The 16,174-nt window shown below is 39.1% G+C and overlaps 3 protein-coding genes and 1 non-coding gene across 6 annotated transcripts in view; 2 read left to right on the top strand and 2 right to left on the bottom strand.

Moving 5' to 3' along the window:
* Window positions 1-262: 262 nt before the first annotated feature.
* Window positions 263-333, bottom strand: Trnag-gcc. Its single transcript has one exon. It is a non-coding gene; the product is annotated as a tRNA-Gly (tRNA).
* A 238-nt stretch (window positions 334-571) lies between these two features.
* LOC115758960 (activator of 90 kDa heat shock protein ATPase homolog 1) lies at window positions 572-4,391 on the bottom strand. Its single transcript, XM_030699762.1, has 4 exons — window positions 4,063-4,391; window positions 3,341-3,986; window positions 3,135-3,270; window positions 572-1,024 (listed from the first exon to the last, which is right to left on the bottom strand). The coding sequence occupies exons 1-4, from the start codon at window positions 4,208-4,210 to the stop codon at window positions 881-883; spliced, it is 1,074 nt and encodes a 357-aa protein (XP_030555622.1). The 5' UTR covers window positions 4,211-4,391; the 3' UTR covers window positions 572-880.
* Window positions 1,634-2,792, top strand: LOC115758961 (C-type lectin 37Da-like). The gene has a single exon (XM_030699763.1). It carries the CDS (start codon window positions 2,027-2,029, stop codon window positions 2,771-2,773), a length of 747 nt encoding a protein of 248 aa, XP_030555623.1. The 5' UTR covers window positions 1,634-2,026; the 3' UTR covers window positions 2,774-2,792.
* Window positions 4,392-4,474: 83 nt separating the features above from the next.
* Window positions 4,475-16,174, top strand: part of LOC115758958 (cytohesin-1) — a 43,539-nt gene continuing 31,839 nt past the window's right edge. Inside the window, exons 1-4 of one of the 3 annotated variants that reach the window (XM_030699761.1) lie at window positions 4,488-4,557; window positions 4,643-4,653; window positions 4,711-5,037; window positions 5,666-5,739. In XM_030699761.1, the coding sequence (XP_030555621.1) occupies window positions 4,959-5,037; window positions 5,666-5,739 (153 nt within the window). In that variant the 5' untranslated portion in view covers window positions 4,488-4,557; window positions 4,643-4,653; window positions 4,711-4,958. Of the gene's footprint in view, window positions 4,558-4,642; window positions 4,654-4,710; window positions 5,038-5,665; window positions 5,740-10,793; window positions 11,342-16,174 lie in introns of those variants that run through there. The other 2 variants (XM_030699760.1, XM_030699759.1) reach the window with 2 other exon arrangements.

Here is a 16,174-nt window from a genome sequence, read left to right as displayed (position 1 = left end):
TTGGTACATATCGTTGAGTGGATATGTCAATTTGATTATTTATCTATCAACTTGAAAAGTTCAGTTTCATATGTAGGATAACTATGCTATGATCAGATGAAAGTGTTCTACAATAGTATGCTTTATTTTGAAAGCAATTCATTATATACAGTTTGGCCAATGCAAATCTTATCTTGAGACCTCGTTTTATTATTTAATTTATATATGAATTAATTACTGAAATTATATAAAATATTTAAAAGAGTTAAAAAAAAAGTAACTTTGCATCGGCCGGGAATCGAACCCGGGCCGCCCGCGTGGCAGGCGAGCATTCTACCACTGAACCACCGATGCTTCGCTTTCTAGTCGATCGGATTATGCCAGTTTCAAGTTTCATCTATGAGCAGCTGGAAAAGCTTGCTAATCAAATCTGCGGCACAAGCAAAACGGGTTTATTGAAAGATCGGTAGATTGGCTTTATAAGAAATATAATTTCATTAGCTCTTTTGAATTAAACCCATTATTTACAGTACCCTTTACCCATTTGCCTATCATAAGATTAAACTTGCATAGATAATCATTAAGATTTTTCATTTATTTCGCCGTTTATATAAGGTGTGAATCAGTGTCGAGTGAGTGGCATAGATTGAACAATGACTAAATGACCTGATTTGTTGATTTATTTAATATTTTTGTTACTGCTGCTGCTGCTGCTGTCGAACAGTGTTTCCGTCTATAAGTTTTCATGCCGTATTCAAGTGTTAACAAAGTGCGCCGGCACGCAGCCGCACAGAAATGATAGCTTAAAGGTGGTGAAAATCAATTTGCAGCGCTGTAGAATGGAACTCGTGTGATAATAAGCATTTAGGCCTGGCCAGTGTCCATGTGCTCATGGTGCAGCTTATAAGGCATCAGATATGGAGGAGCCAAATCCGAAGGTTTGCTTGATGCTATGCCAATAGTATCGATACCAATTTGTCCTCATCGCATCATATTCGGTGGCGGGAATACCGGTCTGCTTAAGCGTCATCATCGTGCTGGAAGACTGTAAAATGAACAATGATATTGATTTCTTTGCATATTTATATTGATTTCTTTTTATATTTATATTTATATTTATAAGACGGAAATTAACCGAAAGACGGGTCAATTACAACATAAAAGCTTTGCTGCAAGTAAGAAACGAACAATTGCAAGGCTCATGCAAAATATTAGAAACAGATTTGCAGAAGCAAGTCGAGTACCAGGCTAAACAGACGAATTTGTTAGAAAAATTGGAGAGCATTGAAAGTCTGTTTCATATGAAGTTTGACACACTGAAAAAAAATTTACATACACTTGAAGGAAAGTTTGAAGATCAGTGGAGAAATCTATGCAGTATAGTTAGTGCAACCGACAAGCCTGATATAGGTAAATTTGATTAAATTGGATCGAAATATTATTATATAGCCAACGATGAACAGCTTAATTGGTTCGCAGCAGCAGTCAAGTGTATAAAACTTGGTGGACATCTTACGAGTGTGCAAAATAATGACGAGCTCGAGGCTTTAAGAGCAAAGTTAACCAAAACTAGTTACTGGCTGGATATCAACGACGTAGATAAAGAGGGCATATATACATCGTTAACTGAAGAGTTTAGATAACCCAAGTAACTGGGATAACAGTGAACATTGCGTCGAAATGCGGCGAGAGTATAAATGTCTAATGAATGATAATAATTGCCAATACATTTCAAACTTTATCTGTGAATTAGGTCCCGTCCTTTGACAAAACAATATACTACATTCAATTTAATACTGTATCAAATAACTTCTGTATAAACTGATTTTTATAAAATTACAAAAACAGGTAAATCATATTAAAAAAGGAGTATTTCTAGAAGTTGCTTTATGTTTTTTCTGAATAATCAAGCGCCAGTTTCAAGTCAAATTTGAGATAGACAAATTTAGCTTCGTTTCTTGATAACAGCATATATAATAATAATGATACATTTGGGAATTTTTAGTGTGTGAAAGCCATTGCGACTGTCAACATTGAGTAATTCGCAATGAGAATCTATTTTATTGCGATAATCGCAGTCCTCACAGCAGACGCGAGCAGCGAGGCAAGTGATAACCGTGAACTTTGCAAATATATAGTAGAAACTGATTATTCCCTCCAACAGAGTTGTGAAGAGTTGAGGCAGCTCGAATCTACCTGTGGCAGATATTGCTTTAAAGTCGTCAAGCCCATATTGGAGCACACAAGGGCTTTACAGAAGCAAGTGGACCTTAATGAAACTAGACAGAAATCGGAATCCATAAATAAACTCGAGAACATTGAACGTCTGCTGCATGAGAAGTTTGATAGACTGGAAAAACAAACAAAACAAAACTTGGAAGACGCAAACAATGCAAGAAAATGCGACGATATGGGACTTTTTGACAAAATAGGAGACAAATATTATTATATTGATACTGTGACAAGGCTAAACTGGTTCGAGGCAGCGCATAGGTGTCACGAATTAGGCGGACATCTGGCTAATCTGCAGACTCGGGCAGAGTTTGATGCTGTGGAAATGCATTTGATTAGTACATCGTATTGGCTGGACATTAACGATCTTGGCGAAGAGGGTGAGTTCTATTCGTTAGCAACGGGTCGCAAAGCGACGTTCTTCAAGTGGTATCCCGGAGAACCTAATAATGTCGGTGACAACGAGGACTGCGTCCAAATACGGAAGGTGGATGAAGTTTACGCACTGAATGATGTCGATTGTAACATCAAATTTAACTACATCTGTGAAAAACAGCGATAAAATACATACAAATAAAGAATTTTGAGAGCATAGATTTTAAACATAAGGAAATATCCCTTTGAAAGAGGTCATGAGTGATAAGCTCTAAAGCTATAATATAGCTAAAGTCCAGGTCCTAATTTAAAATTCACAGACTTGAAGCTATAATCTTAGTCAAGAAAAGATCTTTTCACCATTTTTGAATTGTATATTCAAACTTTACTGCGAGCCTACATATTCTTGAGCCGAATCCGTCTGTCTGGAAGCTTTACACAAACGCACAGAAATTCTAAGAGCTCACAAGGATTAAACCAACGAAAAATACAACGGACTGTGTCCCACCGAATCTGATCTCTATTGCTATTGCATGCATTTTACTTACAGTTTCCTCCAGTTCGATGACGACATTCGAGTAGTGACCAGATGACCAGTTTTTCAGACGCCAGCTCTGTTGGATCTTCTTTTCGGGCACCAGTTCCTCAAACTTGCCAAGCACATTGCCGCCATAGAGCACAAATCTGTGGATACAAATGGAGTACGATATGAGCTGAGGTCGAATCTTGGGGGGGAAGGCAATTGAATGCTCACTCGCCGCCGCGTACGGCGTCCACTTTGGCGGGCGCACGTGTAAATGCAGTGACCATTTCGGGCTTTGTCAGCGCGTTGTAGAGATCATTGGCATTGCAATGAAACTCCTCGGTCATGGAGAGCGTGCGCACGTCCAGCTTGCAGCCGACACTGCGCGTTGCGCTGTTGGAGGATGATTTGGGCACGGCGGCGGCTGATGGGAGCGACGCAGCCTTTTGGGCCGCATTTTTCGCATTCTTGGCATCGTTTGCCTCCGCAGTCGAGTCGCTGCTGTTGGCGTCCTTCTTTGGTAGTATCAAGTTCTTGGAATATTCCTCCTTCAGCTCCTTGATGTAGACGCCCAGCTGGTAGCGTATGCGCTCTCTGCCCTCGTTGTACATGAATTGTTTGAGTGTCTCCGACTCGTCGTTCGATTCGTCAATGGTCACCGTGATCTCCACGTCCTCCAGATCGTTCTCCTCGGACAAATTCGGTATGGTCAGCTTGCCCTTGTGGCTCAGATTGCTGTTCTTAAGCAGGCGGCCGGACCACTTGAGCACCAGCTCCCATTCGTAGAAGAATATCAATTTGCCCTTTCGATTGTTGACGGTCGCCTCCCCGTTGCACTTGTCCACCGAATCCACCACGCATTCGATGTCTTGTTGTTCTGCACTCCGTGCAGTCCGTGCCAGCAAAAAATTAAGGTTAGAATTTTTGCAACAATCAGAAGAAAAGCAACGCACCTATTTTAAAGTCGGTAAACAACTGTGGCAGTCGCTCTTTGGACCAGGGCGTCGCATTCTTTTCCGTCCAATGCCAGTTGTTCACATTGGTCGCATCGGGTCTCTCCTCAACAATCCAGCGTGGATCACCCTCTCCCCATTTGGCCATGTCGTTGTTGCGTGTTTGCTGTATTAAAATGTGGTTGATATTCGCATTCACTGATCCCAAGTGCCGGCCGTGCTTGAGACGCGCTCAATTGTGTTGCCTGACAGTGCTCTTTTGATTATGCTAAGAAAATATTTGGAATTTTCTGGAAATCCGAAAGTGCTCAGTGCCTTTGCAGTCAGTCTCGGTTAGTGATGAGCGATATTTAGTGTGCACCAGTCGCGTGACTTCTGGTAACGAGTCACACATATGCTGCAAATTTATAGTTTGTGAGGAGTGAATTCGCCGCAGTGGAGCGAATCTGTTAACCAACAGAGTATTGTCTGCTACACTGCTACAAGTCGTATAAGGTTTGTTTTTGAAGTGTCAGGTGTCTATGATAAATTAAATGTGACTGAAAAATAATATATTGGCTAAGCAAATTTTAAATTCTAGTTTATTCACAGGTATGTTAGTGAAAAGAATAAAACTATGTGATATTAATTGATTGCATGTCCTAACAGTGTGGCAACGCCAGAGTACGGTCTCACTATCGATAGCTACGATATGTATTATTTGGGCCATCTCCATGTATCGCCATTTGGTTCATCCCTAGTGGGAAAGAAAAAGGCGAAAGAATTTTTTGTGTTGATTTGTTTATGATAAATTTAATTGTGTTTAATAAATGAAAACGCCAGCAAATACACAAAAGTTAAAAAATATGTTTAACTAGTGCAACGTGTGTGCGTGTGTGATAACCGTGCCCGCCACAATGATAAGCGCAATGGACAATTTCGACAACAGATCGTACGGTGCGATATCCAAGGGGCGCAGTGAATTCTCGATGCCAGGTAAACACACGACGCACTGGGCAATGAGTAAACAATAAAACAAAGAAGCTCAGCCAGATGGAGGCAATAAAGATTAGTTTAAGCTGCAATTGAAGGGAAATTGTGTGAATGCCAAATGCAAATTAGTTTGTGGGCGAGGGGGAGACAGCAGAGGGCACAGGGCACAGTGAAAAGTGTTGAAGCAACAAGCGACGCTGCTTGTGGGCGCGTGTACGTGTGTCTGTGTGTGTGTACGTGTGTGTACGTGTGCATGTGTGTCTATTAAACTGGCCTTCAATTGACTTAATCCCGTAATGCGGCGTTAAACTAATAAACCAATTAATACAACTTACAGCCCGTTGTGAAACAACAACAAAAATACATGCGCACATTTGTTGTAATTGTATTGATTTGGCAGCATCTTCTGTCTCGTTCGTGCGCATTTGTATGTTGACAGTGCAGCTTGTACGTGAATGTGTGTATGTGTGTGCGTGCGTTTGTGTATGCGCCTGTGGGTGTGTATTGTTTACGTGCGCTTGTGCTCGCGCGAATGTGTGAGTGGAATGTCGCTGTTCCAATTAACCAAATCAACAGCAGCAGCAACAACAAAAGCAAGCGTACGCTTAAGAATTATGTTTTATTCTTGCAGAATTGACACCGGAGCAGCAAAAGCTGCTGATTGAGCTGCGTAGAAAAAAGCAGGAGCTTTTGCTCGAGATTCAGGTAAGTTACAAAAATAAAATATTAGTAAATTTCCACATTTCTTATCTCTTCATCATCATCTCGCTTGCCCCTTCTCTGATTCTCTCTCCCTCTCTCTCTCTCTCTCTTTTCGTCGCTCACCTTTGGCCACTGCAAATGTCAAAGCACCCAACGAGGGCAGCGCCGCACCTGCTCTTCCTCTTTGACGCGCGTTCTTGTTCCCATTTTCTTCCATTGGTTCGTTATGGCTAATTAGTTTCTTCACATTTTGCCACGTACAATTTGCTAGTTAAAGTTTATTTTGTTGTCAAATTTATTTGCTCGTTTTTAATGACTTCGACGCTTCAATTCCTTCTATTCTGCCGTCTAACGTTTTCATTGACATTCTCTCGCAACAACAACAATGCTAGACATCAATAAAAAAGTACCGTTTGTTTGAAGTGTGCCCAGCTTTTGAACTTTTCGTTGACATTAGCTTATTGTAGTTGCTTTTGTTGTTTTCGACAAAGCAACGTGGGAGCAACTGTATTTAGCGGCATCGAAAAGCAACTGTAAACAAAGCTGGGCTACAGGAGCGCATTCGGGGTTTGTTGCGACTAATTGAAACTACAATTTGTATATTGAAATATAATTTTAAAAATTTTATAAAAAGTAATGCATATAAATCTGATATCAGCTGGTATTCCAAAACAATTAAATCTATATTTATTAACTAATAAGAAACATTCATTTAATTCTGTATATTACATATTATTTTATTAAGTTTTTATTATTATTTGTTTAAACAGAGTTCTTTACGACTTACAGGCAATTTAGTTGACTACAAATTAATTGTTCATTCTTGATTCCTTTTAGACATTCGAAATTAAAATTTTTTAATTACCAGAATTACGTTCTTCATGCAATAAATTTTCATTCAGGTAACAATTTTTATTTGCTTTGCAAGTTAAAAAAAACGTTGTACACATAACCATTAACATGTCTTGTGTAAGCTATGGGCCCAATTGCGCGACTTACCTGCGAGCCGCTCCTGTGCGTCCGCATGCAAAATTCTGCAAAAGACGCGGCCCTCATCACTCACGGCTCGCTCGCGTCGCTTAGTCATCGATGACGTTTCGCGCGGCAGACACAGACCCTAGACCGACTGACGGACGGACAGACAGACAGATAAATCGACTGCCGATCTACCAGGCGCAGTGCGTTCCAATCTCCAATCCAATATTGTAAATGAATGAAAAGTAGTTTTTTGTTAAGATCGTGCGTGTCAAATTAAAGAAGAAACATTTCTCGGAACGAAAACGTGATCGGGCTTATGTTTTTCTGTTTTTGTTGTTATCGCTGCTGCAATTGTTATTGTGCTATGTACAAGTTTCTATACCGTAAAATCGTAAACAAATCCAAAACCAAGGTGAGTGTGCGCCAACTGAGTCACAATATCGACTAGTTTCTTATCACAGAACGAATTAGTGAATGAATAAATAAATACATATGCGAGCAGGTGCCAAGTGCCGCTATGAAAACCAATCGCAATTGTTGAGCAGGTTAAGAAACACGCACATCAAGCCTTATCAATGTGATAAAAATATGTGTGCACATGTTGAATCTATAAATAAAAATACCTTGAAACAAAATAAACGATTTCACATAAACAAATGCTCTTAACAAATGAAATACTTTAAGCTGTGTTTGAAGTATGCTTAAAGAAAAGTTCTTCAACTTTCCGAGTTATTATAAAACTGAAATTATGATTTATGTTAAGATAAATATGCTTTAACATTTAACAAAAAATGTGCTAAATTACTATACTGTACCTTTAACTCACAGGTAGCATGGCGTTACCTGCATTTTATGTGCACTAATCCCCTACATACGCTCTTAATACCCGATCGTAAATTGAAATTCGCGCAGTTTTCCGACCAACTGCTCGAAAATTTCCATCTTGGCTTATTACGCATAATTTCGGGTTCCATTTCTTGGATATGCATCGCAGCTACCTGGCTAAGGTAATCGACACCTCGCATCGCTGACCCTTTTGTCGCTGATCCTGTTCTCTCTCTCTCTCTCTCTCTCTCACTCTCTCACTCACTCTCTCTCGCTCTGTATACCTGTGCTACCATTTACCGCAATGCATAAATAATCGTATCCTTCTTTGGCTGCCGGCTCGCGTTGCCCGTGAAGGGTTTTTTCATTTCAATTTTTCGGCAATTAGCCGAGTTCAGATTTCGGGTTAAGTTAGGTTACGTTTTGTTTTTTTTTTTCCTTCTTTTGGCTTGCGGTCTGTCCTACCCTCTTTTTTGTGAAATTTTTGTCTCGTGCTTTGGAGATTTGTTGGCTTATGATACCCGCATATCATTCGCAGTCGTGTTGCCAAGTTTTGTGTAGTTAATGGAGATGAAAGAGTTGAAAATAAAGAAATAAATATCTTAAATCTGGCACATTTTTAATTACTTTAAACTGATGTCTATTTATAACACATCTTTAGTTGTCTTTTCAAAAATATACGTTTCTTTTTACCTAACTTTCTTTAAATAATAATACCATACTGAAAACGCTAACCAATCCAAAATGATTGATAATAACATTTAGTTGATATCTAGACTAAAGGAAAAATAAAGCTAAATGGGCATCACTGTTGTTGGGTAGAACAAGTATTGCGCCGCCTAAAAGTATGCTCTATTATCGTTACACTTCGTAAGCATGAGTCCGCTTAACGCGGTCGCCCTAACCCATAGATTGTGTTGTGTCCGCCTAAAAGGGGTGTCCGTTGTGGGAGTGTTAGCTACACATACTTCGCTCTCATAATGGTCCGCTGAAGTAGAGTGTCCGCTTAAAGAAGGTGATAAAACCTATATAAAAAACTTGTCTGCCTAATAGGGAAGAATTTTCGCTGCACATGATTTGATGTGAGTCTCTTTTTTTAATTCGATTCTAATATACTGATTTTAAGGCTAGACATAATGATTTATTGCCAACGGGTTATTTATTTTATTTCTGTTTTTTTTTTTTTTAAATATTGCTTATGTTTATGATAATATATCTGTTTTTTTATATGGTTTTTGGAATATTGAAATTAATACTTTCCAAAATATATTTTTCTATGATTCTGCTTCTTCTTCTGATGTGAGGAGCATATTTCTTATAAATTTTTGCTGATGATTTAAGTCCGACTTCCGTTTCCATGCATGTTGTTATCTGCCATGAAATTCCTCAAATTAATTTAATATTTGCAATTCAATTTGCGCAGATGCTTCGTATGAATCATTTTCAATTGTCGCCTATCACAATTAGAAGCGAGTAGTCATGACTTTGTGCATACTCTGAGATCTCTTAAATCACCCAAGAGAGAAGAAACTAGCCTCACAGTGTAATAAGTAATTAATAATAATTGATACATGATTGATTTGGTGACTGTAAGCCTGTAAGACTGACATCAGTAATTGTCAAACTGTGACCAACAAAAGCTTGGAATGTAAATAATCTATGTGGATAAACGGACGAACAACAACGAGCAACAATAAACATTGCGCGACTTGAAATATACTCTTCACTTTCCAAACAGAGGGCAATTGGTTGCGCCTGCATATTTGCTGAGAAATGATCATGAACAAAGGTTTTTCTCTTTCGTTTCTCCCCTCTCTCTTCTCTGATTGTTAATTTTGCTTGCCAGCAGCTGATAAGATAAGGTGGCTTAGATTTTTGCGCGCACTCTTTCTCTCTCTCTCTCTCTCCCACACAGCTGCTCAACGTCTGTTCGTTTGCATGTCTAATGCCTTATCTCATGAAACGCTGCGTATCACGTTGCCAGACGATGATGGACTGTCTGTCACTCAGCTGCTCGCAGAATATTGATAAACCTTTTGGCAACAAAAGTTTATCAATAATTTAATGCGCTTATAAAAATGTTCAACTAAGAACTGGCTCGCTCTTTCGCAGGTTCCATTGAACTTTCGCCATTTTGTTGTATTGTTTGTGCGCTTTAGTCATCATTTGATCTGGATCTTGCGAGTGTCATAGCAGCTCACTCTCTTTTGCATGCTCTTCAGTAGCGACTGCTCTTTAAATTCCTTACGCAAAATTGCAAGGTTTTGTTTGTTTGTTCTACTTCATTAAGTTGTTGTTACACTTTACTGTCGTGCGTTTGCCAAGCTTTTAAATTATGATTTATGTGGACAGCAGCAACAACAACAGGAACAACAAAGAGCTTGAGTGCTAAAACTTATTGAAAGCGCACTTAAAGTGCAAATTTGTACTTTGATTTATGGCGTCTGCTTTGAGGTTATAACCGACGACGGCGAGTGGCAACAATGGCCTTTTCCAGCTACATCTCCACGTTGCGCCACCCGCCTGCTGCCAGTTCCTGGCAGCTTGTTGTTCTTTTGGCCAACACACAATGGCAAACTAATCGAAGTGGCCAGGCGACGCAAATGTGACCAGCATTTGCAGTTTATGGTGTCTGCATGCAAATGACTGCACTTGTGTACGTGTTTCAATTCCACGCGTTCCAAGTATTTGTACACTGACCCCTGTCTGAATTTGGCTTGTTAATTTAAGAAAAATAATTTTTTTTTGGTACCAACCTCACGGATAACTCTGGATCGCTGTTAAATTCTATTCAAATCTTTCGTTTTATTAGTTACAAAATAAGATATTTGATACTCTGAAACTTCGTTTCATTACCAAATGAATACAATTATTACATGCTTCTTTTAATATATTCATAATAACTTTTTCTAGTCAGTTTGTCTTTAGTCCTTAAATATTTGAATAGGTGCATGCTGCGTTCTCTTAGCTAAAAGACACTTGTTGTGAGCAGCAAAGCCAGCTGTCGGCAAAAAGAGCCAACGCTCTTTGGCAATGCTCTTGTCAGCGAAGAGCATAGAATTCACTCTTTATTCAAGTCTAACAGCACTTTAACAGTACATGTTGAGCATAACAGTTCACTTACAGTTCAATTTGAGTACAACAGCATGACAACAGCTCATTAACAGCAATTAAGCAATAACATTACCGAAAGCTGTTAGACCTTACCACGCGAAGCACTTGTTGTTGTTTCCCAGGCGCATTAACAGTCGAGAATCCAAACAAAATGTCAACGTAACGGACGAAAGAAGTCGGCGTCGTGCGGCACTCAAAACAGAAAACTAAAATTAATTTTCGTCTTATTTTCGTGCGTGTGCGAAAGATTCCCGCATTTTGTCGGAGTGCCAAAGTCAAAAAAAAAAAAAAAGATAAAAACAAAAGACTTAGTGAGCCCGGCGCGCGATATTGTTTACTTTTAGTTTTTATAAAACAACAACAAAAAAGTGTCACCAAATTTCAAAAGAATTAGTGCAAAATAATAAAAGAAGAGTGAAACTAAATTGTATAAATATTTATAAATAAATTCGTTTATTTATGTGAGTGTGCCTTGCTTATGCCGCCGCATGCAAACATTTCAAAGTGTTGAAAACAAAAAGTTGCCGAGAAAAGTTAACTGATAAGAAGCTGTCTTATCAAAAGGAAAAAATTCGTGCAAAAGCTTAAAAGCTGAAAAGAATTTCTTAAGCTGAATGCGAGAAAAGTGTGCAAAATAATCAAATAAAACATAATAATAATTAATGCCCGCCATAACTGGATCTAGCATGTAAATATCCCACAAAAAAGTTAATATCTATGTATATATTGTATTATTTGCTTGTCAGCAATTTACAAGTACAAAAACGCGTCACTTTTAACTGAGATAATACTTATACTTATGAAAAATGCTTGAGGCAAGGCCGAAATTCCCCCCCTATTAGCCCAGGCAGCTGCACATATTTATATACTCGTATTTACCTTTGTGCTTAATCATAGATCCGATAAACAAATGCGCGTCGTTGTGACGTCAGTTTCATGTTTCCGCTTTATTGACTCTTTGTTGTAGTTTTTATTGGGTTTGTCAATTATTGCCAGTTAGAATATGTATATTATACGAGACATTGATCACATTGACAGCAGTGGGTTTATTTTTTTTATATTTATTTTCATGTTATTTTTTGTTAAAGTTTGCCATTTGAGTAATAAACATTTATGGACACGCGTTGCGATTTTGTGGCAGGCAAAGGAATTTTTTTTTTGAAAGAAATTAACATTAAGTTAAGCACATGGCCTTTAAACAAATGTGAATGGAATGTCTGGAATGGAATAGCATCGATGCCAAAGTTGTTTACCAAAAAAGTTGAATGACTGAACTTTTGAGCAACTATTTGCTTGATAATATTTCATCTGACTCATATCATTATTAGGCACAGCTAAAACAAATAGCTACCCCTATATACGTGGGCACTTCTTATCACTTACACGTTAAATAAAAAAAAAAACAATCAATTTTATTTTTACGTTTTTAATATAAATAAACTGCCAGCGTAGATAATAATGCAGCAGTGAATCGAATTTTATTTGAACTCTGACAGCAACGCCCAATGATACAAAATAGTTTGGCAAAATGCAAAAAAAAAGGGACACGAAAAATCATTATAGAAAAGGTCAGGATACGGCCCAGCGAGCAGTCAGATGAAGGTTAGTTGCGAGACCGCATGACGACCCCCGCCAATATAAGTTAGGGCCCTGCCGAGCCGTTTGCCAACAGCACTTTTGCCATTTTCCCAATAGGCCAAAAGTTTGCCAAAAATAAATTCACAACAAATTTACTGCGCCAAAACAAATGACGGCTGCACCAGTTGTACAACTGGCTACCAGACTTCTAAATATATGTGCGTCTATATAAATGTATGCATATACATATATGTATATATGTATGTGTGTACACGAGTAGTTTATCTGACGCGCACACTATTCAAGTGGGTGGCGAACTCTATCCGTGTCCTGTTCTGAAAAACCGAATCAATCGAAATTTGCGTTTCCAATTCCAAGAAGTTTCGCATACGCAAAAGAAGGTGGGGAATGCGTGGAATGAAAATGTTAAGGAATATTACATGGAATGAAAGCTGAACTGGATAGATTTTCTTTGTTAGGATTTAACAGTGACATTTATATAACCCAATTTGATCATTTCATATAATAATACGAGCGTTATTTTCGACTATTTCGACTAATATGTGCACTCCCTTTCACTTACCACAAAAAGTGAAATTGAAATCTCACAGTTTCCTGGCGTTTTCACAACTGAGCCCTCGCATCGTCTAGTTTGACTGTCTCGCTGAGGAAACAAGCCACAACAATTGTCATGGGGTGGCGACCTCTAGTGCTGGCATTTTTATCAAGTGCTGCCGCGCGCGTCGCACAATAAACACTGCCACAAGCAATTGAAAACTGGGCGTGGATAAGCTCCTGTAAAAGCCAAGCAGGCCGGCGATCCACCTGCTGCGCGTCTTGTCGCGACTTTTTCTGCATATTTTAAGCGCGCCTGCCAATGAAACATGCCAAAAACACCGACAACTACAAGCGGCTCGTTGGGTTTGAGGCGTGTGTTTGGGGCATCAATTGGTCGGACGTTGAGTGTTGCCAACTTTTTTTTCTTCTCTTGTGCCAAGAATGCAAATGGCGCGCGCTGCCAACTTTGCCGACATTCGCGCGGTTCTGGGCTACTTTACCGTTTCACTCGGTTGCAAGTATTTTTGAGTTTTCGCGCTTTCCCCGAAAAACGACAAAGTACAAAAAAATCAATAGCCGCCACTTGGTGACACTGGAATTATGCGTTGCTCCTTTGTCTGGCCACGAATTCCATTTGTGGCATCGAGCAGTTGCGCTGGCAACCGCGATTGCATTCAGCTCTTGTGGCTCTCGAGAGTGCTTCGTATCATTTGATTAAAACTACACTCAAATGGTGTGCTATAAATTGAACGTGGCTTGTACATTGAATTGAGCTCTGCCCATAAAATGCAACGTAATGCATAGATGATTAACTGCTCGCAATTTCAATATATTGCTCTAGTGAGCCCAAGTAGCTATCCTTAACGACAACCTAAACATAAGCATGCTTAAAGAATTAGTTAAGTCAAAAAATTTTGCCAGTTAAATTCAAGAAATCTGCTAATATAGGCGTTTGTCTGCTCCTTATAAACAGTCATGAGAATTTTCTAGGCTCTAGAAATTCTGAATAGTTTTCATAAAAGATAACCATTTTTTCGAGTAAACAAATTTATTTATATATATGTTATAATTGAGATATCGATTGGTTTTCCCTATAAATGAAAGCTATACATAATACAAGCTTAAGACTGTTTGGATTCCTTCGAAGTTTTGTAAAACCCCTTAAGAGAGTCTTTTACTACTATTAAGAATAACCTTTTATATTTATTATTTCTTATACAAGACATTCTAAGTATGACATTGATTATCAGAGCCACAGTAACTTTAGCTTTCCCTTTAAATTTACTATCCACTTTAACTCGTTGTCAAGCTTGATATTGTTTGGCCTTACTCTAGTGAACCTTTCAAAATTTACCAGGCATCTTATCTGCCTGTTAAATATTTTACTGCCAAATGTATTTGTGCTGTTGACACTTTTGAATGCATTGCAAATATGGCAACAATGACAAAAACCAACGGCCAACAAGTTAGCACTAAAATTTGCATTTAATTTCCAAAACGACCCTGTCCACAAAAAAAAAGTGCTGCCAACTTGTCGCCATTATGAGGTGAATGTTGCTTAGTGGAAACGCGGCATTTAGCACGAAACCATTCGGAATGGAACACATGTGCTGTAATTACTATTATACGCTGTTTCTTGCCATTGTGTTGCACGCCCAACAAACGGCTAATGATGATTAATCAATATATCCATAAGAAAAGTCAACAAATGCGTGACAGCGACGAGTCAAAGGGCGGCGACTGAAATGCAATAAGTTAAGCGAGTGGAGTGAGAGACAAAGAAGAAGCCAGCACAATTTGCGGTTTATTAACTGGGTATAATAACCTCTGGCGATGCCGATGTCAACGGACAACAGCAGCAGCAGCTGAAGCCACTAAAACAACATCAAAGTGCGAACCGTTTCTCTCATTTTTCTCATCATCAACTTGAATGAATGCAGTCCAGCGGGCTGCAGAAGCTGCTCGTGTATCTGGCCAGCGGGGCGGTCATGTGGGGATTTGCAATGCTCGATTGGCTGCACATTGTGTCACCGTCGCCGTCACCGTCACCCAAGAAGTGACAGAGCGGTCGGGGATTTGACCCAGCGGCGGATGCGTTCATTAAGTTTACAGTTGCCGTGCAAGAATTTTTATGCAATTGGTCAGCTTTTGCCTGGGGGTCGCCAGCTAAAAGCTATAGATACAAATATATGTGCATGTATCTGCAACTAAACGTCGGCTCAATTGTGCCTGTGTTCAAGTTATGCGGAAATTAATGCATAAAGTGCAGTTCCAGCGCTAGCAACGCTTTTTGGGTGCGCCCAGCAACAACTACAATAACTACAACAACAACTTGTATTAATTGTCAACAAACATGCGCAACGCGTGCCCCATGCGGCAGCAGCATTTTGTGTCGGGTCGTTGCATGCGCTAAAAATAATTGCATTTGGCCATTACAATTTTTGCTGGCTCCGGTGTGCGAAATGCATTTGCCAAATGCTGCATTAGCTAAGCGACCCCATGCTCAAAATTGTTGTTGTTAAAGCGCGTGCGGTCAACTCTATTTAAAGTTGTTCGCGCAGCGAGGGGTGGCGTGTGCGCGCGATTATAATCGCTTGCAGGTGCGAAAACTAGACACTGTCCACTGTCGCCAGGTAACCGCAGACATGACATTCACTCGGCACACAGGCCTCGCGAAAGGGGCGGGGGGTGTGGTTGGTATAACAATAGCGCATATGTATATGTCTATAATTATAGTGGGTTTTTGTCTTGCAACCCTTTCAACATGTTTTTCATTCACAGCTGTTCGTTATCAATCTTATTTCTATGCCGCCGTTCCTTGTATAGTTGTGTCCATATTTTATTGTTTTTAATTTTATTTCCCTTGTCTATTGCAACTTTGCTTGAGCTTAATGCAATTTTGCTTTTTACTCTATCACATACACGATTTGGCAAATAACAGTTTTCATTTCAAATGTTTTAAAATTAGAGTATGATATACAAAATTGAAAAAAAAAGATATATTACAATTTTGTATTATATATAATTTTTACACATATTCACTTTGTTCCATATCTGTTTTGTATTTCTATGCGCATGTTTCCTTCCGCTTGCTCCATTGTCAAGTCTTTATATCTATTGGGGCACGTGTCTTTAGTCAAGCTCCTATCAAAGTTAACAATCACTTTAACATGTGCAACGTGACTTCGCGTAGTGAAGAGTTCGTTAAATATTAGACATCAAGATAGAATTGCAGTGTTGCCACCTCGCACTGCACTGCACATATGGCAACACTGCAACGCGGCTTGCAAATAATTCTCATACAAAATTCAAATCAATTTAACTGTCTATCAATTTACAATTACAATCCCCTGTATATTTCGTATTTTATTTATTAATATAAAAT

Source organism: Drosophila novamexicana, unplaced genomic scaffold, assembly GCF_003285875.2.
Source record: "Drosophila novamexicana strain 15010-1031.04,08,12 unplaced genomic scaffold, DnovRS2.1 tig00000193-arrow-pilon, whole genome shotgun sequence".
Taxonomy (NCBI): Eukaryota; Metazoa; Arthropoda; class Insecta; order Diptera; family Drosophilidae; genus Drosophila; species Drosophila novamexicana.
The sequence above is the reverse complement of the archived record's forward strand: the minus strand, read 5'-3'. Positions and strand labels throughout refer to the sequence as shown.